The sequence below is a fragment of the Squalius cephalus genome (genome assembly GCF_949319135.1).
Source record: "Squalius cephalus genome assembly, chromosome: 1".
Lineage (NCBI taxonomy): Eukaryota > Metazoa > Chordata > Actinopteri > Cypriniformes > Leuciscidae > Squalius > Squalius cephalus.
Window position 1 is genome coordinate 6,571,859 of NC_137122.1, and position 23,914 is coordinate 6,595,772.

General features: G+C 38.2%; 1 protein-coding gene across 1 annotated transcript; it reads left to right on the top strand.

Annotated features, from left to right (window-relative positions):
* Nucleotides 1–2,685: 2,685 nt before the first annotated feature.
* Nucleotides 2,686–23,301, top strand: LOC307156186 (uncharacterized protein). Its single transcript, XM_079867421.1, has 4 exons — nt 2,686–2,786; nt 3,823–4,175; nt 10,280–11,726; nt 22,631–23,301. The coding sequence occupies exons 2-4, from the start codon at nt 4,142–4,144 to the stop codon at nt 22,638–22,640; spliced, it is 1,491 nt and encodes a 496-aa protein (XP_079723547.1). The 5' UTR covers nt 2,686–2,786; nt 3,823–4,141; the 3' UTR covers nt 22,641–23,301.
* The last annotated feature ends 613 nt before the right edge of the window (nt 23,302–23,914 follow it).

A 23,914-nucleotide genomic window follows, 5' to 3' on the forward strand; every position in this document is an offset into this window, starting at 1 on the left:
ATGATCACGCGCGTGAACTCGGCAATCGACTACTTTGGACTTCAACCGAAAAACAGGATGTAAACAGGTATTTGCGCTGGCTTAAATAACATAATTTTTATACATTTCTTTCACATCTACTGCAGTCAGATCCACTCGTGTTCACTCTGAAGGAATCACTCACATTGGCTGTGCACTTGTAATGACACATCAAGGATGTTAAGAGGCTAAAAGCAGGTTTAGTACTTGCCCCATTGAAGTCAACAGGGTGCAAATTTTAAAAATAGAATAACTCGGTGTAGGCAACACCGATTTTTGTCGTTGTTCTCTGTATTGACAGCACTCCAAATGTACAAAAAAATGAGCTCTATGTTAAAATTGACCGGAGTTCTCCTTTAAGAATCCACACAACGGAGGACTCTTATTCTGCAGTGCAGAACTGAGGAAGAGTTGACGACGGGACAGTTTGATCTTCGGCTGACAAATCAGAGGAAAGGGGCGTTTCATTCCCGCCCACGTGTAGGAATCGAATTTTCCAGCTGTTTTTTAATTTTGCTACCTCAGAACGAAAAACGAAAAATCAAGCTGAATTCTTGTTTTTCGTTTTTTTGGAAAAAATGAAAAATCGAAAAAGGAACTGTTTTCTCATTTTTCTACTTTCAATATTAAATCAAAAAACGATTGAACGAATGATACACGGATTAACGAGCCCCTGGAAGTGAAGACGTCAGTGGTGTGTTTATGTGTGGATGTGAGCGTCTGTAATCGCAGCTTTCTATTTCATTGGTGATGAAAGCTACGTTCATTTTTATTGGCACAAGAATAGCTCCATAGGAGTTTGACATAGACAAAAAAAAATTATTATTGTAGCAGCTGGGACCTGCATGAGCTCAGTTCTTATATGGGGACCAGGAAAAAAACTACATCACTATAGCAACACATACATTCAGCAGAGGAACATATGGTTTCCATTAATGTTGGAATGTATACCCTTATATGCTTGTATAAACACTGAATATACACAGTCTCTCCAGCACACACTGAAAGTCTATATAATATAATAATGGCACTTCTCCTAGATTTTCTTTAAAGCGTGGTGTAAGACAAGGTTGCCCCATTTCCCCATATCTATTTCTAATAGCTACACATTTTTTAAATGTACATATTAAAGAGAGCCCTGTGAAAGGAATTTCTATTGCTGGTACGGAATTGTTTATTAGCCAAATAGCAGATGATACAGCATTGTTTCTAAGAGATGTCTCTCAGATCCCAATTGCTTTAACCTCTCTTCAGTCCTTCTCTAATGCATCTGGCCTTTTGCTTAATATTAATAAATGCGAATTACTCCCGATATAAAAATGTGCTGCAACCTCTTTCTCAAACATTCCCATCAAAGATAGTGTCACCTATTTAGGAATACAAATAATAAAAGATACTAAACTAAAATGTAAGAAGAAAAAATGTAACCTTTGGTTGTTAAAAGATCTATCTTTGAAAGGCAGAACTCTGCTTACTAAAGCAGAAGGGATTTCCTGCTTATCCTACGCTGTTCAGTCTTTATTTGTGGATAAATCTATAGTTTGCAAGTTGATTGATGTAATGTTGCTCAGATTTCTTTGGAAAAATAAAACTCGTTATATTAGAAAATCAGTTATTTTGAATTCCTACAATAAAAATGGCTTAACTTTCAATGATTTTGATTCTCTTAACAAATGAATTGGCTTAAACGTTTCCTTCACAATCAATCTTCTATTTGGAGTATAATCCCAAGATATATATCTTTTCTCAATAAGGAGGTATACATTTCCTTTTAATGTGCAATTATTCAGTTAGTAAACTTCCAATTATCATCAGCAGATGCTTATGGCTTGGAGACTTATTTACAAGCTTAATTTCTCACCACACAATTTTTTTTTTAATTTGGAACAACTGTAATATTCTACATAAGAGGAAATCTTTATTTCTTGAAAACTGGTTCAATAATGGAGTGATGTTAGTAAACCAGCTATTTGATATAGTGAAGGTAATTTATTTAATTATTCCGATTTTGTTTCAGGATACCAATTCCCAGTATCCAGTAAAGAATTTAATATAGTTTTCAAGGCCATCTCTTTGGAAATCTGTATTTTTGGACCCTGTTACTTCAATTGGAAATCTGTATTTTTGGACCCTGTTACTTCAATTCCTTCCTCCATTTCTTATTGGAATAACCTTTTTAATGATAATAAATGGTCATATGTTTGGTCACTTCCTCAGAAATTCTTTCTAACAAATAAAGTTAAAGAAATATCCTATAAAATTATTCAAAGATTTTATCCAGTTAAATACCTTTTAAATTTCCTTAATATGTTTTTCTTTTTTGTGCCCTCTTCTTTTTTCTTCTTCTCTCTTTTTCTTGTTGTTATTTAAATTTCTTTCACATTTCATACTTTTAATGTATACTGAAACCATAATTTATCTTTGTTTTTGAAAGATTGCTTATATTTCTTGTATGTATCGTCTTGTTCTGTTTGTTAATATTGCAAAAAAAAAAAAAAAAAACTTTATCTAAACATCTCTACATTATCGCCGGACTCGAGCGTCCTCCGTGTCTGTAGTTTTTAGCACTTTTCACTCGTGTTTGTAGTTCTAACCGAATCCTCGGCCAACGCGCGATCTGCACTTCGAATTCTGACCGGAAATAGTAGACCATCCGGGTATCTTTGAAACCAACATACTACGATTTGGGATGTAACTTACTGATTCTATTTTCTGAGACTATTTAGGGCGGATATCCCGAATTGGGACGCACCGTCGAGTCTTCTGAGGTGAGGAGAGCAGTTCACGGTATTTCTCATATTTACACAACCATCACACACACTTTATACAGTTTGATTAAGCGACAGACTCATTTCTGTATTGTTTTCATCGATCACAGCGATACTTGTGCGTCTTTTCTGGCGTCTTCCTTCTGAAATAAACATTTAGTGCAGCAGCAGCGAGCATGAGGAGAATATGTTGAGTTCATTCAGACCTGAGCGATGTTGAGTTCGTTTGTGTGATTGACTCGATGTTTGGAGTGAGAACTGTTACTGAATGTCGAGTTAAAGTTTGAGATCTGTGAGGGGAATTATGTGAATCGATCTCTTACTTTACGTTGAGCCTATAATGAGCCACGTGAGACATTAAATCAACTCTTAGGCTAAATGTTAATAAATGAATAGCGTTTTACTCTTGAACAATATTACTTTGTGATGCTCTTTAGTTTTAAATGTTTTATGATCATTGTTAGTTTCAGTGCATATTATTTTAATGATAGATCTAAGTACTTGATTAATGTCAAAATCAAACTAGATTTAGATTAATGTGGACATATTATGCTGCTATAATGATTTCTCTGTAGTGGTTGATGGAGATGAGTGTCATTAGTGATTGTTTTTGTGTTATTGATGTTTTATCCATGTCATATTGTGAAAGATTACAGTATTGTCTTTCAATATAGCAGTTTTACAGGCTTTTATCATGTATCCTGACTCAAATAATGTGTTTCTAACGGCAAACACTCAGAATAAAGTGAGATGATCTGCTGATGGTCCTGCAGACTGAGGGGATTTGTTGGCTACTATATGCATGTTTATTTCTGTATTTGTGATTTTAACTGTGTTTTTTTTTTTACCATTATTTATATTTGGAAGAATTTAAATTATTTATATTAATTTCTGTATTTTAATGAAGAAGCAGAATAATGTTAGGATTAGCAATACAAATAGATGGATGTCTAATAAATAGATAGACAGACATAAATTCTTAGTGTAGTAATTTTTTTCTTTGAAAACACATGATCTATATTTTTGATTTTGGCAGATCAGCTCCTCCCACGCTGGAATACATCATCAGTGAAGCTCCTCCCATGGCAATTTCATCATCAGTGAAGCTCCACCCACAGCAATCACATCATCAGTGAAGCTCCTCCCATGCTGGAATACATCATCAGAAAAGCTCCCCCCACTGCAATCTCATCATCAGTGAAGCTCCGCCCACAGTAATTCTCCAATAAATGCTGTAAATTCCCATCAGCTACAAGTGAAGACGAGCATCAGAGCATCAGGAAGAGCTGAAATCTGTAAAGACTGAGTTTATTAAAGAGGACAGTGAGAACAAGAGTGATCCAGAACCCTGCAGAATGAAACACACTGAAGATCCTGAAGAACAAAGAGGTTGGTGTTTATTCTTCATTCATTCATGAGGCTGAAGAACATTCATGCTAGAAACATTCAAGCACTTCATCACATTTAGATAAACAGGTCAACTATGAAACGGTACAGAATGTTCTGGGCAGGGCTCCAGACTAACTTTTTTTACTGACAAATTCTTTAATAATAAACAGACAACGTACAGATTTTACAATGTGCAGTTTTATTTCAAAGGAACACGCGACTTTTTGGGACTTTACCTTATTTAACGTATTCCCCAGCGTTAGATAAGTCCATACATACTAGGGATGGGCATAATTAATCGACGATCGATAATTGATCGTTAAGAATTTCGTCGATCACGTTTATTTGTTATCGATTAATCTAATGCAGGTTGCGTTGCATAGTGTGAGTCTTGAAGCAATGGAATTCATTTTAGCGCGGAGGTACCTGTGCATCCCGGCAACGTCAGTCCCCTCAGAGCGGGTGTTTTCGGCGGCTGGACTGGCTGTCACCAGGTTGCGGTCGCATCTGATCTCAGATCATGTCAACATGCTTATCTTTCTCAACAGAAATCAGTAGATTGGTGCAGAAGTTCTATGGGAACTTAATGCGTTTTCTCAGATCGGATAGCTAGGCTATCTGATTTATCAAAACGATTCCATTTACACCTGGTCACATAAATGTGTTTTTGCAAAAGCAAAACGGATATAAGTCCGATCTTGAATTTCCGCGCTACATGCATATTTAAATTGTTGCACGTCACCGATATGAGCTGCATTTTATTGATCATCATCAGCGAAAATTTCGAAATAAAAGACCGCAACCAGATATTGCGGCAACAGCCCTGGTAAGATCATTTCGGTTCTTTAATGAAGATGATTGTGTGTTGATGGATGACTTTCACTTTGATTTGCGATAGTTTGCACGTTGGCTTGATGAATAGATGCTCATCTGTGGTGATGCGTGTTGAAGTAGCGTCGTCATATCTGGCTATAACATGACATATAGGCTATAACATGACATATAGCCTATAACACGCTCACACGTTTATTTCTTAGCATTTTTGGGATAAGTCAAATTTGCATACCGTATTTTTCGGACTATAAGTCGCTCCGGAGTATAAGTCGCATCAGTCAAAAAATGCCTCATGAAGAGGAAAAAAACATATATAAGTCGCACTGGACTATAAGTCGCATTTATTTAGAAATGTATTTCACAAAATCCAAGACCAAGAACAGACATTTAATCAGGAAAGGCAAGTTATTCAACTACACAGTAGCACACAGAACAACAGACGGAATAGGTGTCCAGTATGTTAACGCAACACATTAACGCCCGTTTCACACATACTCCGTTTGTAGTGCGTATATTTTTCCGTACCCTTGTTAACAGGTCAGAGCTTTCACAATGCACGCGGTTGCAGTCCGTCGATCCGTTCCAGGTGCGGTGCGTATACAGCAGTGCAGCGATCGTTTCCGCACCGAGTCTATTTTTGCTGTGCTGCACGCGCTGAATTAAAGTGACAGCACACGGTTTGTGGTCAAAATGAATACAGATTGACCAGATTGACATGAAAATGTAGTAATTTCATCATAAATGCATTTAATTAAATACTAGCCTACTATTTTTCACAGTCATCTTTTTACTTCAAGCGTTGGTAAATCAAGGAAAACTACAATTTACTTCAACAAGGCAACATAATGAACAACACTCGTCTCATTCGTGGAGGTGGAAAAACAAGTTATTTGTGACATGCAAGATTTATTGTATAAAGATTTAAATTATGCAAAAGAAAGGGTATGAGTCTGCTGTTTTTGTCAATTTTAAGTTTTAATTTAAAATGTATGCGATTTTAATATAAGTGTATGGTTAAATATTTTACCACTTGCTTGAGCAACTTAATATATAATTATATAGAAGTAATGCATTGAATAATAGTTTATTTAAATTGTGTTTAAACGTGAATACGTCTATTAAAGAGTATACGTATAAAGAGAATCGCAATGCTGACAAAAAACTTTTTCTTTTTTTTTAAATAAAATTTGCTGATAACTTCTGGATTTGAAATACAATGTGTTTGGGGTTACAGCCGCGGGTCAGTTACATATGTCAGTTACGCACTGCAAACGCAGCTTATGTGAAAGCACTTTAGCGCGTGCTGCTCCTGCACAGCATATGCACCGCACACGCACTGCACACGTTATTCAGCTACACAATAGCATAAAAAACAAATATCTGGGAGGCTGAATAAGCTAAATTAACATAAGCCAGCGAGTCCAACAAGCAAGTTACCAGTACAAGTTCACCAAGCTCCCGCGATCTCATTCCTCATCATTTTCTTCATCATCCGTGTCGCTTCTGAACAACTCCGCCAACTAGAGCGCCTCCTCGCGGCTGTAGACGGTAATGTTTTCTCTTGGTTCATCTCAGTCTGAATTAATTTTGATATATAAGTCGCACCTGACTATAAGTCGCAGGACCAGCCAAACTATGAAAAAAAGTGCGACTTATAGTCCGGAAAATACGGTATGTGGTTTCAACAACCAGATGCATTTACTCTTGTCCAGTTTCGTCTGGAATGCGTCTCAGATCTCCTCCTGAAGTGGTTTGAGCGATCGGATTTAAATCCGTCTCGAATGCGTTTCGGAGGGCATTTACATTTGGTCTTTTCAGGATCGGATAGCTATCCGATCACAGAAAACGGATGAAGTGGCCATGGGTCTCTGTTTAAGAACGCCGGCTCGCAGCTGCAGGCTCCGCTGTTTTAGAGCACCGCAGGAATCTTCAAGTCTACGTTACCTTGTTCAAGTCTATCAAGTTGATCTTCTTGTAATAAAGATCTCATCGAGGACAAACAAACTGTATTTTTGTATTTTCATTGCATTTTTAATTTATAAAAAGTTAAAGTAATAATGAATTTCAATATAAAAATATTAATGATTAATCGATAGTCGATCGTTAATTCTCCCGACGATCGACTAAGAAAATTTAATCGAATGCCCATCCCTAATACATACCCCTCTCATCTCCGTGCGTGCCGTAACTCTGTCTGACGCACCCACCGCTAGCTTAGCTTAGCACAGAGACTGGAGGTAAACGGCTCCAGCTAGCATACTGCTTAGAGCCCTGTACGGGGCAAAACATCCAGCCCTAACCGAGACCTGGCCCATGGTGTTTAAGCCCTAATCCGGCCCCTGCCCGAAAACGTCTGCAATTTTTCAGCCTGAACCCGACCCGAGACCAACATCAATATCACTTTAAGCTCTCTCTGATGCGCACTGTCTCTGCTACACGCACACACACACACACACGCTACTAAGAGGTAAAATTTTATTATAGGCCTCAAACATAACTACCACCCCTGACAATTATGCCCACAAATATTAATAAAGACTGTCCATCACAGAGAAGCATAAGCATGCAGTAGAGAATATTATATAGCCAAATGTGATCCAACAGTAAATAAAGATTTACGGCCTACCTTTTTTGATGTTAAAGGAGAAGTTCACTTTTAAAATGAAAATTCTGTCATCATATACTCACCCTCATGTTGTTTCAAAGCTGTATGAATTTCTTTCTTCTGCTGAACAGAAAGGAAGATATTTAGAAGAATACCAGTAACCAGACAGTTTTTGGGTCCCATTGACTTCCATAGTATATATTTTTCCTACTATGGAAGTCAATGGGACCCAAAAACTGTCTGTTCTAAATAAATATTTGGTTGCACCCGCAGGCAAAAAATGCGACCAATTGGTCACAATCTGGAGCCCTGCTGGTTTGTTTTTTTGTTTTCTCAAATGGTCAGTAGAGGAAGGTTTGAGAATTTTATATTGATTGTCAACATCAGATCAAGCTATATACTATTGTAACTTTTATTTTACATAATCAGTAAACACCAAGTTACTGATAAAGTTGTATTTGTCAAATATAAGTTATTCATAGTTATAGAGATTCTTCTTGGAGTAACTTTGGTAACAGGGTTGATGAATACAGTCAATGCTACAGTTTGTTTAAAAACTGAGACAAGGATTGAGATTATTTTCTTGTCTTCCCATCATGCAGTAGGAAGAGCCCAGATGATGTCACTTCCTGTGTGTCACAGTTTTAAGAAATGCTCTGTTTTTAAAAGGAGGAAAATCATGTCAAAAGAAACAGGGTTGAGTGAAACGTGTAGAACATGGGTATTGCTAATAAACGTTTGTTATTTCTCACAGGGTAATTCACTTGAGCTTGTGTTTCTGGTGTCCCACTTTCACATGCGCAAGAATGGAAGTCAGTGCAAGGAAAAGTCTAGTGTCTGTTCTAGTGTGAACGGCCATTAATAATTAACGGTTTTAGTCAAATAAATATCAATCTCAAATTGGTGTCAAAATATGGCAGTATTGTATATTATAATGTAGTGTTGTCACGATACTAGAATTTCTAACTTCGATACGATACCTTGAAAAATATCGATATTCGATACCATTTTCGATACCACGGAGAAAAAAACTGCCACAATATTAAGGGGGTATTTTTTTATTTAAAGCTAAATATAACAAGTTTAGAACATGACAATGAGGTATATTTTACATGAACAAAAATGTCCTGAGGTAGTGCACTTGTTCAAAAGCATAAATGCTGGTTAATACATTAACGTTATTTGATGAACAGATTTAAACGCAAACGTGCATGCACCACACGCGAAAACAATGCTCACTGGATCGACATGAAGTCAAGTCAGCTTTATTTATATAGTGCTTTTAACAATACAGATTGTGTCAAAGCACTTTACAGTCTCAAATTGGAAGATAGAGTGTCAGTAATGTATAATAATAAGATTAAACATTCAATTTTCAGTTAAAGGTATTTCATTATTGAATTCAGAGATGTCATTGTCTAGTTCAGTTTAGTTTAATTAGTATCTGTGTAATCAAATTGATGATAATCGCTAATGAAGGCAAATAGCAGAATTAAATAATAATTTATTTTAATAAAGTTAAATAAGCACATTTGACCACAGTTAAAATATTTACTTGTCTAAGATTCCTCAGTCAGATTATATTAACTTTAAGAATTACGGTGAAAAAACGAGACGACACACACTCATATGATCAACAACAATTCTAGGCCATCTTGGTTAATATTTCAGAAATCTTAAAATGAGAAGAGTTACCAACCTCTCGAAATTATTTATATAGATCCGGGTGTCGGTCTTTCAGGTGCTTTGCTATATTAGGCCCCGATCACACCTGACGCGTTTTTCAGGTTCGAAAACAAAACGAACCATCACACAGAACGAGCAGTGCGCTGCGTGCGTAACGTTTTATGTTGCTAGGCAACCACTGAAACAGCTGTCCTGTCAGTCAAGTAAACATCAAATCAGCCTTTTATTAACTTTATTTACTTTCTGTTAACATTGTGGTAGTTAAGGTTCGTGAAATCGTTAAGCTCCTGGTAACCCGCGAGAACACCACAAGTTTATCCTCCATCATCGCACTCTCCGGGCGTTCAAGCAACTAGCTTTCATCACTAAAACGGAAGGCCCGCGAGGCGCATAAACAGCGCGCAGAACGCTCGCTGGAAACCAATTGAAAATAGGCGCCTCTCACTGCAAAAAAAAAAAAACGCGACCACATTCACTTCAGTTTTGCTATTTAACCAGAGCGAGTGAGACAAGTGTGCGTGTGCTGTTTGTCAACGCGTCTTTGGAGAGAAGTGAAAGTGACAGCTCGGCTAACGTTAGTATCGATACTTCGGGAAATTAGTATTGGTATCGTCCAGATATTTCAGTATCGATACTTATCGAAATATCGATATTTTTGACAACACTATTATAATGTTAATATCATGTTAGATAATTGTCTCATTTACAAAATATATGTAATAGTTATTGCTAAAGAAACATGGGATTTGTGCCTATAATATTTTAAAAATAATAATTGGAAGATAAATTTTCCTCATTTTTGGAAAGTTTCAAGGACATCAATTTATAAAAAGACATCAAATTATCATAATATTTTATAACCGTGATGCCAATTTTATTACACCAGGGCTCACTTTCATGTCCTTTCACATTATATTTCTCTCTTTGAATTATTTTGATGTACTGAAAATTAAATTAATAATTTTCTCTTTGATTTCAGACCTGATGGAAGTGGACGAGGAGAGTGAAGAACTGAGTGAAGTGGAGGAGGAGAGTGAAGAACTGAGTGAAGTGGAGGAGGAGAGTGAAGAACTGAGTGAAGTGAAGGAGGAGAGTGAAGAACTGAGTGAAGTGAAGGAGGAGAGTGAAGAACCGAGTGAAGTGGAGGAGGAACATCATGTCAATACTGAAGGAAAACCATTGAGTCGCTCAAAGACTAAAAAGACATTTATAAAGAAAAGAGCCAAGAAATCTTTCACCTGCACTCAGTGTGGAAAGAGCTTCACAAAGAAAAGAATTCTTGAGCAACACATGAGGATCCACACTGGAGAGAAGCCATTCATGTGTGATCAGTGTGAAAAGAGATTCTCATGCAAAAGTAATCTTAAGAGTCACATGATGATCCACACTGGAGAGAAGCCGTTCTCATGTGATCAGTGCGGCAAAACATTTCTATGGTCATCAGAGCTGAAGAAACACCTGACAGTTCATACGAAGGAGAAGCCGCATTCATGTTCTGTGTGTGGAAAGAGTTTTTCATGGCTGACAACTTTACATAGACACGAGAAAACACACACTGGTGTGAGAGAGTACATGTGCTTTGAGTGTGAGAAGACTTTTATTACAGCGATAGAATTAAAACAACACGAGAGGATCCACACTGGAGAGAAACCTTACAAGTGTTCACACTGTGACAAGAGATTCAGTCACTCATCAACTCTGAAAACACATGAGAGGATCCACACTGGAGAGAAGCCGTACACGTGTGATCAATGTGGGAAGTGTTTCGCTGAAAAAAAGCAACTTGATGTTCACATGAGGATCCACACGGGAGAGAAGCCGTTCATGTGTGATCAGTGTGAAAAGAGATTCTCATGCAAAAGTTATCTTAAGAAACACATGAGGATCCACACGGGAGAGAAGCCGTTCATGTGTGATCAGTGTGAAAAGAGATTCTCATGCAAAAGTAATCTTAAGAAACACATGAGGATCCACACTGGAGAGAAGCCGTTCTCATGTGATCAATGTGGCAAAATATTTCTTAGGTCATCAGTCCTGAAGACACACCTGACAGTTCATACGAAGCCGCATTCATGTTCTGTGTGTGGAAAGAGTTTTTCACTGCTGCAACATTTACACACACATCAGAAAACTCACACTGGTGTAAGAGAGTACATGTGCTTTGAGTGTGAGAAGACTTTTACTACAGCAAACTTTTTAAAACGGCACCAGAGAATTCACACTGGAGAAAAACCTTACAAGTGTTCACACTGTGACAAGAGATTCAGTGACTCATCATCTCTGAAAAGACATGAGAGGATCCACACTGGAGAAAAACCTTACAAGTGTTCACACTGTGACAAGAGATTCAGTCAGTCAGCAAATCTGAGAACACATGACAGGATCCACACTGGAGAAAAACCACATCATCTCAGTCTGAGATCACGGTAAGTAGTTTATTTTCATGTGCTGAGTAACAAAGTGAGACACATCAACACACATCACCCTATAGCCAAATCTCTCCTCTCCACCTATAGCCGGTGTGTGGTGAGGACAGGACTACTCGACAACAAAGATATTTGTCGACAATTTTTTATTGTTGACAATGTTGACTAATCATTTCAGCCCTAGTAACGAGCACGTTCGCGTTCCATGTGGAGATTTGCATGTAAATCTCTTTTGCGCGTGTGGGCGTGGTCAAATTAAAAATAATGAGCAAGTGCTTGAGAAACTGGACATCTTGTTGGTTTTATACAAATTACTTAAGCAGAGAATATTTGTTTTCAGTTTGAATCTGATCATTTAAAAGTACACACTTAAATGTGTATAAAGATATATATGACTCATAAATGTGTGACAAGTATTAGCTGAGTTTTGTTTGTTTATTGACGTGCTCAAGAAAAGTTCAGTGAGACGGAGAGCCAGAACGCACACCCTGTTTATTTTCTTTATTTTACAAAAGCACAATGTTTTGATTTGATTGTAAGTGGACACATATAAAAGTAGACATCTCACAGATTCTTTTTTTATATTTATTTTTTCTGTATGACCATAAATGACGGAGTAATTTAAGTTTATTGTGTTACAATGTGAAGAAAATCTAGCAAAACGCACGGGCGCGTTTGCCAACCCCAGAGGGTTAAACAAGGGTTAACTCATGTTCAACCAACAGGAATGTGTAATTTGTCAGTTCAAATCAATGCAAAAAAAAAACACAAATTCGCTCTCTGACAGTAGGTGGCGCTCATGTAAAGCAGAAATGCAGCACTATACAGGGCTCTAGACTGAGACTAAGGCCCTGTCCCAAATGGCACACTCCGGACTTGTGGACTTCCTCAGAGTCCACACTTTGGTGACGTAATGTAGTGCAGACCTATAGGGCCCTTGGCGCGAGTCCACGAGGGCGCATTGAGAGGTAGTTTTGGGACAGACTCGATCGGCACGCCGGAAATAACGGCCTGGTTGTTGTTGGACAGGAGAAATCACGTTTTTGCGCTCCCGACGTCTTATCTCCATGTCAACTACACAGCTTAATTTTACAGTTCTATATTTTTATATTGTGCATGCCACCTGGGCATTAGACAATAGATACATCATGCTTATTTAAAAGATGTTGTAAGGAATATGACTTAGCTCAAATGATTATAGGGAATCAAAATTATGAATCGGGTTGATTCATCTATATTCTTACAATATTAATAAATTATTCAAGCTGAAATTTAGACTTATTCGTATACATCAATGTTCAATTACAATGAATTATAATTCAATCATTAATATACCCAAAATGTCCCTCTTTCAGATCAATTAATCAGAGTAATTTTAAGGGAAATTAATATATTAATTAAACAGTTGTTTGTCCCGCAAACTGGTCGTAAAATTAATTCCATCAACTTCTCAACAAAATTATCTCTTTCTTATTATTCGAAGAAAGCTATATTTTCTGGCCATGGAAAATTACTTTCTTGTTCTTATAAAATGTAGGTTACTTAACAGTAGCGCATTTGTAAAGCGTAGCTTGATCTTCGTTTCATTGACTTGTAAAAACGAACACTTATACAGAGACAATCTAGGATATAATGTGTTTTTAATAATTGGACTAATACTACATCGAACTAAGGAATACAAGTTCTACAATTTACATGAGTATGCATATAACAATACAAACAGTAAAAGACAAATACAAGACTAAACGGATAACAGATGAGAGAGGGAGAGGATGAAAGGGAGAAAGTGAAACTAAAGTTCAGGATGAAAGAGATCACCGAGATGATCTCAGCATGGCAAAATAAGTAAGTAAGTAAATTTTATTTATATAGCACCCATCACAGAAAGAATCACAGAGTGCTTTACAAGTAGCAAGTATACCATTTAAAAAGCATCATAAAAACATAAAACATAAAAGCACAATCAACTAAAAGCTTGTCTAAATAGCAGTGTCTTCAGCTGTTTTTTAAAAGAAACAATAGAATCGGCCACACGCAATGACAAGGGCAAGGCATTCCACATTTTTGGAGCAGTCGCCTGAAAGGAGCGATCTCCCCGAGTTTTAAGGCGGGTTTTAGGTACCATCAGGAGATTTTGACCTGAGGAGCGAAGAATACGAGACGGAGAGTAAGGGGTCAACATGTCAATGATATATTGAGGCGTCTGTCCATGTAGTGCTTTAAAAGTTAAAATTAAAATTTTATAATCAATTCTGTATTTTACCGGAAGCCAGTGGAGAGTAAATAAAATTGGAGTAATGTGTGCCCTTCTGTTTGTTCCTGTTAAAAGCCTGGTTAAAACAAGTAAAAAGAGAATTACAATAATCTAACCGTGAAGAAACAAAAGCATGAATGATCATCTCCATGTTAGTTTTGGGCAGTATTGTTCTTAATTTAGAGATATTTCTCAAATAATAAAAGCAGCTTCTGACTAGCTGTCTAGAATGACCATCCAGGGACATCGATTGGTCAAACAAAACACCAAGGTTTCTTAGGCTCGTCTGGAAAGACGAGTCCAAGGAACAAAGGTGTTGTTTAATTTGAGATATTTTTTGTTCTGGAGCAATGATCATAGTTTCAGTCTTTTTTGTATTCAGTTGTAGAAAATTGTTATATAACCAAGACTTAATGCATGACAGACATTCCAGTAAATCCGTTAATTTTCCAAACTCAGAATCATTAAAAGAGCAGTACAACTGAATGTCATCAGCATAAAAGTGATAAGACACATTATTAAAATTTCTGATTATTTCACCAAGCGGGCTCATATATAATAAAAACAAAAGAGGACCTAAAACTGAACCCTGAGGAACTCCGTATGACAGAGGGGTCATATCTGACAGAATGTTATTAACAGACACACAGAATGATCTGTCGCTCAGGTAAGAGGTAAACCATCTAAGAACAACACCAGAAAAACCCATTTCATTGTGTAATCGATTTAACAGGACCGTATGGTCTAATGTATCAAACGCAGAAGATAAGTCAAGTAAAATCAGCACTGTGTACTGTCTTGAGTCAGCAGCCATCAGAATGTCATTTGAAACTTTAAGAAGTGCCGTCTCAGTTGAATGGCATTTCCGGAAACCTGACTGAAATTTATCAAGTATATTTTTCCCATTAAGAAATGTAGTCAGCTGGCCAGCGACCACTCTCTCAAGAATTTTAGATAAAAAAGGCATTTTAGATATCGGCCTGTAGTTAGTTGGCACAGAAGAATCCAAATTAGGTTTCTTTAGTAAAGGGCTGACAACTGCTTGTTTAAAATGACTGGGAACAGATCCACTTAAAAGGGAAAGGTTAATCATTTTAACAACAAATGGTCCAAGTAAATCAAACACATTTAATAACAACGAAGTCGGCACTACATCGAGCGGGCTAGAAGATGGTTTCATTTTACTTAATATACTCTTAATATCATCTAGATTGATAGGAGAAAAAGTATCCCAAGTGTATGAGGCAGCTGACCCACATGAAATGACATCAAGAGATGGAATTATAGTATTTCTAATATCTTGCACCTTGTTTACAAAAGCATTTAAAAACCTATTGCAATCACTCTTTGAGTGTACAGGTACTTGGGGAGCAAGGGGAGAGACGATCTTAGATATTGTATCAAACAGGACTTTAGAATTATTCTTATTCTGAGTTACAAGATTAGTAAAGTATTCTGACCTGGCCTGTTTTATCTTAACATTTAGCAGTGAGATAAGCTCCCTCAAATGCAATCTATGTACTTCTAGACTTGTGGATTTCCATAAACGTTCAACTTTACGGCACTTTCTCCTGAAAGACATTATATCATCATTCATCCAAGGGCACACATTATTAGGGAATATGCTTTTACTTTTCAAGGGAGAAACTAGATTTAAAACCGACCGACACTGATTATTAAAAGACTGAAGAAATAATTCAGCATTATTACAATCAATAAAAGAACTCGGGTCAAATGACTCCGAAAATTTCTCTGCTGTAGCTTGATTAATAATACGTCTTTGCAACATCGGTCTACAAGGAAGACAATCAACATCAGAGGACAGATTAAAAAATATGCAACAATGATCTGTCACATTTATGTCCACAACACTCAAATGGTCGATACTCAGACCTAATGAAAAAACAAGGTCCAGAGTATGGCCTTTTATATGTGTAGAACCTAAAACACATTGTTTAAAATTAAATGATTCAGTGAGTGTTAAGAATTCAGATGCCACAGAACATGACGAGTCATCAACATGCAAGTTAAAATCCCCAAGTATCAAAACCTTTTCAAGTTTGATAATTGAAGATAAATACTCGGCAAAATCAGCTAAAAACAATCGAGCAGAACCAGGAGGACGGTAAATTAAGACACAGTAAAATGAATCATTATTTCCAACCTTAGTCATCTGCAGCTCAAAGGAGTCAAAAGAATCCGAATTGATCAACCTGCAGCAGAAACGGTCCCGGTAGACGAGAGCGAGTCCGCCTCCTCGTCGCGACACCCGCGGTGTCCCATACACAGAACAGTCCGGGGGACACAGTTCATTGAGATGAGTGTATTCCATATCTCGCTGCCAAGTCTCTGTTAGGAACATAAAGTCAATATATAAATAAATCATTGAGTATGAGCACCTTGTTAGCAATGGAGCACGCGTTGAACAGAGCAAATCGCGCCGACTGGGCACGATCAGATGGGTCAGGTGCTAGCTGGCAAGTCACATGACACAGAATCCGCTCTCGCGGAAATGGATTTCGAGGCCGCCGAGTCAGGAAACTCCGATCAGATTGACCAAAGGAGGGAGAGCATTTTCACATTTAGCTCCAAAACTCTGGAATAGTCTTCCGGATACTGTTCGTTGCTCAGATTCGCTCTCCCAGTTTAAAACTAGATTAAAGACGCATCTCTTCAGCCGGGCATTTATATAATACTTTTTAATCTTACAGTTAAATCCGGTCTCTATAGTTCATAAACGCCAGAGGAGAACTGGCCCCCGACTGAGCCTGGGTTCTCCCAAGGTTTTTTTTTTTTCTCCATTAGGTCACCTGATGGAGTTTTTCGGTTCCTTGCCACTGTTGCCTTTGGCTTGCTCAGTTGGGGATATTTGGGATATTTAATTGAATTAATCAATCAACGATACCATTGATCAGCATTACCAAACGTGGACGTTCCACTAGAAACAAACATTGATGTATTGTTTTAATTTATTACTGTGAAGCTGCTTTGATACAACCTATGTTGTGAAAAGCGCTATATAAATAAACTTGACTTGACTTGACTTGACTAACGTTACTCCAAAGCAACGGAGGCGCACACGACACCTTGCAGACAGGAATTGACCACAAGCACCGCTCAACCCAGAAAGCTCCGGAATCAATTGGACATGGTGACTCTCCACGTTGTTTCCTCCACCTGGCCTGGATACCAGCCCTGGATCCCCGCTTCCTCCTCCTGCCGCGATGCTTGGTGACTAGCAGGTACACCGGCGATGACGTAGAAAATTCAATATAAGGAGGGAAAAACTTCGAGGACCAAGCCCCGGTAACTGAGAAGTCGTTCATAGTCTCCTTAATGCGGAAAAGCGTGTGACGATCATATTTTAAAACAACTGTAAAAACAATGGGTCGTACATTAATATTAATATTAGCTCAAATGATCTATAGGGAATTTTAATAATTAATCATGAATATGATTAATATTTTGTATGTTACAGTTACATTAATTTATCGCAGCTGAACTAGATTGATATATGAACGATTACCATAACGGGTTATGGTTCGTCATTAATACATCAATTGTTCTTATTTCAGCTCGAAGTTATGGGATAACTTTAATGGAATTAATTTAGTTATCAAACAATCTGTTTGTCCAGCGAACAGATTGTACGTAAGATTAAATCAACTCTCAAGGAAAATTATCCTTCTTACAAACACGAGAAAGAGTATCTTTTCCAGGCCTTGAAAAGACAACTTTCTATGTTTGTAAAATTAGCTTACTTAAATCGTAGGCTACCAAGATAAAGCATATAGCTAAGATCGAACATTTCAGGGACTAAGTAACATGGGCAATTAAATCAGAGTCAGTCAATGGCATATGGAATTTAATAATTGGACCAATACATCGAACTAAGGAATATATCAAACTACACAATACACACGGATTATATGTCTATGTACATCAAATACAGTTAAACAATACAAGATAACGAATAACGAAAATGAGAGAGAGAGAGATAGATAGATAGAGAGAGAGAGAGAGATCGGAAGATGCGAGAGATGGAGAGAAGGATGGGGGACGAGATCGGAAGTGAAAGCAAAAATCTGCGATCAGAGATCGCAGTTGGCTATGGCAAAATCACAGACAGTAACCCTTAAGACACAACAAAGAAATCACATCATAAGTTCAATTCAATAATCGATACTTGCATGGCATATGGTTCTCTTTGTATGAGGTGTGTAGGACCGCAGGGTTCTGCGTGTCTTTAAAAGCAGCGCGAGTCGTCTGAGGGGAGGCGTGCGCGTGCTGTCTTCCGGCGCGCGTGCGAGCGCGGGAGCTTCAAAGAGTTGCCGGGAATGATTCAGGCTAAGTTCATTCAGCTCGTGAATGAACAGAGGCGAAGAGGAAAACGAAACTAGACTATAGAAAAACATAAAAGAAATAAATAAAAAAGAAAAGAGAAGCAGGCCGAAGCCGGTCCGGACTTGGGTTTTGGAGGAGGAAGGAGAGAGCGTAGGCATGAGAGAGAGAGAGGTTTTCTGAGTCGGTCTTTTATGGACAATATGGGTTGACGCCTCTGTTCGCGCGAACAACCAATGAACGTCCAAAGGTCTGAAGCGGGAAAAATGTCTTTGTCTTAGTTCCCAGTTTAATTTGCATGTTTTATGGCAGCGTTATTATGTGATCAGTTATACTCTAACGAGGGTAAAAATAGTATCATACATTTTACCAGATCCTGATGCATACATTTGGTTCCAGTACAAGGAGAGCTTTACGTGGATACCGAATTAGATATGTTTCGAAGGTACACGTCGAGATAGATTATTATTCTGTAAAAATAAGCTTAAAAGTTAAACTAACAACCTAGGAATAAAATGAACCCAACATGTGGTGTACATTGATAAGTGGGCATTGAAGATTGGACTTTAGAAAGATCCACATGGCATATCTATGATTGAAAAAGGGTGCACATCTGAAACATTATTCCTTTACGGTTTACAAGAATACAAAAACCCATCACAGAGAAGAACAATCATGAAAAAGAGAAATTACATTCAGGCTTACATATTTCTTCAATGGTTATACATATAAAATATCTAGGATGAACACCTAATTCTGCTCTTCTGGCTAACATTCCGTTAGGTAATAAAACACAGTTCCACACAGGGGGGAAGGGATTGCCAGAGAATGTTAGTGAACCCTCTCTAACTAAAACACTATTGATTAAAGAATACATTTCAAAACCACACCTCTAGAAAATCATAATTATATGGTCAAACGAATTAATAAAACATGCGTACAGGAAGATCAAACCCAAATCTGAGTTACATACATTAAAACTATATTTCTATAGGAGGATGTTTGTGTGTGTGTGTGTGTGTGTGTGTAGAAGGTTTCAAGTTTCGTTATCTCTCTGTGGTCCAGAGAGGGGAAAGGGGGGGTTTGGAATGTCTCTGAGGTGACATTAGTGTCGTAAAAGTCAATTGGTTCCAGTCTTTATGGAGCCAAAGCCTGATTTGCACTCACGAGTTCAAAGTGCACCAGCTTTTGTATTCAGGAAGAAATGTTTTTAGCAACACAGAGTATTTGAATTTGTTAATTCAAACCAACGACGAATGATTCGATAGCCAATGTTGTTACACAGCTATTTGTTATCAAGGCTGATAAAACAAAGAACAACACTAGAAAAACCACAGAAATACGTGAGGGCAGAGGCAAAGCCGAACACAGGCGCCATCTTGCAAGTCGTAACGAGACAGAGAGTAACCCTTAAGAGACAACAAAGAAATCACATTGTAAGTTCAATTCAATAATCGATACTTGCATGGCACATGGTTCTCTTTGTATGAGGGAGGAAGGCAGGGTTCTGCGTGTCTTTAAAGCAGTGTGAGTCGTCTGAGGGGAGGTGTGCGCGTGCTGTGTCTTCCGGCGCGCGTGCGAGCACGGGAGCTTCAAAGAGTCTCTTTCTTTGAGGTGAAGTTGCCGGGAATGATTCAGGCTAAGTTCATTCAGCTCGTGAATGAGCAGAGGCGAAGAGGAAAACGAAACTAGACTATAGAAAAACATAAAAAGGAAATAAAAGAGAAGGAAAGAGAAGCAGGCCGAAGCCGGTCCGGACTTGGGTTTTGGAGGAGGAAGAAGAGAGCGAGAATTGAGGGTTTGGACTTTTTATCAGTGTCCTGTGTACGCCTCCTTTTTCGTGGATGACGAATCAGTTTAGAGCAGGAAGATTGTCCTGGTGTGTTAATGCTGCCCGACCCTCGTGTGGAATCACGAGGGGGTAAAATGTGATATTATGCTCGGGGAATTAAAACGCATGGAACCATAACGTTTATGACAGTCTCTTATCAAAAATCTCCTTCGTTGTGCACAGGGGATTAAAACAATACTAAGGACGAATATTGGCAAAGATAGCAACATAGAGATACATTATTTTGTTGACATAAAGGCACTTTAAGATTACATTACTGTAATTCAAAAACACAACTACTCTAATATCATTCTGGGGAACATGCAAATCACCCAGAACACTCTTTATACAGTTGTAATAGTTGGTAAAATGAAATTTTTACTAGTGGAAGTCCATATATGGTAATGTGCGTGTCTGCGTGTATCTGTGAGTTTTGGAATGTGTGTGCGTTGGAATGTTGCGCCCCCGTTATCAATGAGATTGGGTTACAGGATGCGATTCTACTGGGAGAACATTCAGAGAAAAATACATTTCAGAGCCAACACTCGAAGATCGTAACTATATGATCACAACAACATTAATCACACATACATACAGGAAGTTCAGATACAAGTCTGAGTTACATACATTAAAAGGATATTAAGGTAAACACAACGGATGTTTGTGTGTGTGTGTGTGTGTGTGTGTGTGTGTGTGTGTGTGTGTGTGTGTGTATGTATGTGTGTGTGTGTGTGTCACACAGAAAGTTTTGTTATCTCTCTGTGGTCCAGAGAGGGGAAGGGGGTTTGGAATGCAGAACTTTGCAAAGTAAAGAGAATGTGTTGACTTTTTATCCTCCAAGGTGCAATTTATGTCGTAAAAGTCCATTTGTTGCCGATAGCTGGAGCCAACACAACTGATTTACCTTCGGGGGTTCAGAGTGGGACAGCAAGAAGGAATGTGCATTTATGTTCTGATTCAATGAGCCATGATTCATAGCCAATGTGGCTACAATGTATACAGTTGTAGCTAGCTACATAATACATAATGTTCCATTTGAACTAAGATTACAATTTTAACACATAATGATAATGTGCATGAGTTTTAGATGAATTTACAGGTTTCAATATTCATACTATTTTTACATATGACTCAGTAAAGCCCTGACATTTGGTTCTATTTATTTAATGAATTATAATGTGATCGTATTATTCAACACACTATTATTATGTTTGAGACATTAACCACTGCTCGATGACCATAATGTTTGTATAAACTATAGGTAACAACTAGTAAAATATACATCTAGGTAATAAAAACCGTAATATTTTCTTCTCAGCCATGTCAACAATTATCCGTGAGCGAAATCTCCTCCCATCCGTTGTCTGATTGGCCTTTCGCAAGGATTCCTGGGTAGTTAAAGTGCGTGGAGTCTGCATCTATGTGGGCTTCGCGGAAGACCGCTTCAAGGGTACAAAGGGGGCGCTGCTGAGCACACTTCAGAGCGGTAAAATGCTGAATGGGACGGTCTACGGACTCGTAGACTCGGCGAGCACGCGCAATTCAAGTCCACGAGACCGAAAGTCCACATGAAGTGCGCGATTTGGGACAGGGCCTAAATGGTCACTTTTTGCAAACTTTTTATAAGAGAGAGCTGCCATTTCTGCTGCATACGAGAAACATCACACCGCAAACGAAAGCAGAATGAAACCATCGTGGTCGTGGGGGATAGTTCACCCAAAAAGGAAAAATAACCCATGATTTACTCACCCTCAAGTCATCCTAAGTGTGTATGACCTTATGACCAGAGATATCACGCCACACCTGAAACCCCCCCCCCCCCACATTGAGCCTGGTCATCGATCGCAACCTCCTCATCCTGTCGTTCTATTTCCAAAGCACGCAGCTCCTCTTCTTAAACTCTGGTTCATAGAGGTATGGTTCTGGATCTTGACTGTCTGAGAAGTCACCCTCTTCGTCTCTCACAAAATCAGCCATGTTCATCGCAATTCACTATGTCTACTGTAGGAAAAATAGCCGGCTACTTTTCACGCCAGTATGTTGACGGAAGTTTTCAGGTGTTGTGTAATATCTCTGCACCCAAGTAAGTGCTTTGCCTGTGCTACAAACCAAGCCTAAACAAAGTACTGGTCTTTCTTTATAAATTTTGATACAGAATTTTATTTTATTTTGTCTCTTCGGGGGAGGTATGCGAATTGAGTTTTCCCAACGACGATTTATCTGTAGAGTGAAGGGATTCTCCATAGGGAGAGACTAGTTGGCACTTCAGCACTGCGTTGTCATCGGTTGGTCCTTCATCAGATCTGGATATGAAGTTCTTTCATCAGATCTGGATCCTGGATACTTTGTCCATGTTTAGCATGGAAATCCAACTCTTTAACAGTGTAAAAAACTCAGTATCCATGAAATAGCATTTCACCCCCCCTTTAATAAGAAGAATGGCATCTATGCTAATGTTTGTCTTTCTGTTCATTCTAGAGATTACTGAAGTCAGCCGGATCCGGACCGTATCCAGATCAGAAGGTGGACCTGCGCCCGGACCCATCCATGACGCATCCCTGAAGTGCCAGCCTCATCAGCCCTGTGAAGGCCTCATCCACACGACTGATCCTCAACAAACTCGTCTCCAAACCGGTGTGATGACTCCGACTTCCAACCAGATAGAACTGGATAAATATTCTGAATGTTCTGATTCAATCTGACCTCTGACCTGTAATGCTGCCTGAATCATAATTATACACTGTTCGCTCGAAGGCCAGAGGAGAACTGAACGACTGAGCCTTATCCCAAAGTTGTCCCAGTTCTGTCAGTTTTGGTTCCTTGCCACTGTTGCCTTGGCTTTTGGCTTGCTTAGTTGGGGACATTTAATATTCAGCAATATTATTGATTTGCCTTAAGGTGGACGATAACGCAATTTTTTTCTAGAAACAAACTTTGTTGTATTATTTTATACAATACTTTATTTTGTTACAGTATGACTTTGAAGCTGCTTTGATACAATCTGTATTGTAAAAAGCGCTATATAAATAAAGATGACTTGACTTGTGTAATCAACAGGTGAGGACCAACATGGTTGAATATATACAAAATGAGATGACTGGAGAATTGCTGCACATTCTGTGCCTCAGGAATGAGACGAGGGGGACATGTCAGACCTTTGACATTGATTAACACTTGTATTCGATAAAGAAAAGTATTAAAGAAATGTATAAAAATGCTGAAAAAAATTAGATTGAAATCACATATACAGTGGCCTCTCTGGTTTATTGTATTACAGAGATAAGTATTTTACGTTCGTAATATAAAAAAATATGTGTTACTAATTTTATTAAAGGGCACCTATTATGATCCTTTTCACAAGATGTAAAATAAGTCTCTGATGTCCCCAGAGTGTGTATGTGAAGTTTTAGCTCAAAATACCCAACAGATATTTTACACAGCATGTTTAAATTGTCATTTTTTGGGGCTCAGAAAAAAGCGCTGTTTTAGTGTGTATACCTTTAAATTCAAATGAGCTGCTGCTGTCGGCCCAGGGGGCGGAGCCTCACGAGCTCATGCTCAGAGCCAGGACAATCTCATCTGATAATATCAAAACAGAAACTCTTGAGTAGCGGTGTTCATTTCGACTCAGAGTCGGACAAAAATGCCCACAGAGCCAGAGAATATATGCTGTATGGAGATAGAACAGGTATAGTTTAGCTTTACTATGGTTATAACTTATTTGTCATCTGCTTTTATCCACCATTAATACAAGCCTGCTGT

Bases quoted from the DNA above. Each gene is read 5' to 3' on its own strand.
- LOC307156186 (XM_079867421.1), top strand. From the start codon at position 4,142: ATGAAACACACTGAAGATCCTGAAGAACAAAGAG. The intron at 4,176-10,279 runs GTTGGTGTTTAT...CTTTGATTTCAG, and splicing joins AGATCCTGAAGAACAAAGAG to ACCTGATGGAAGTGGACGAG.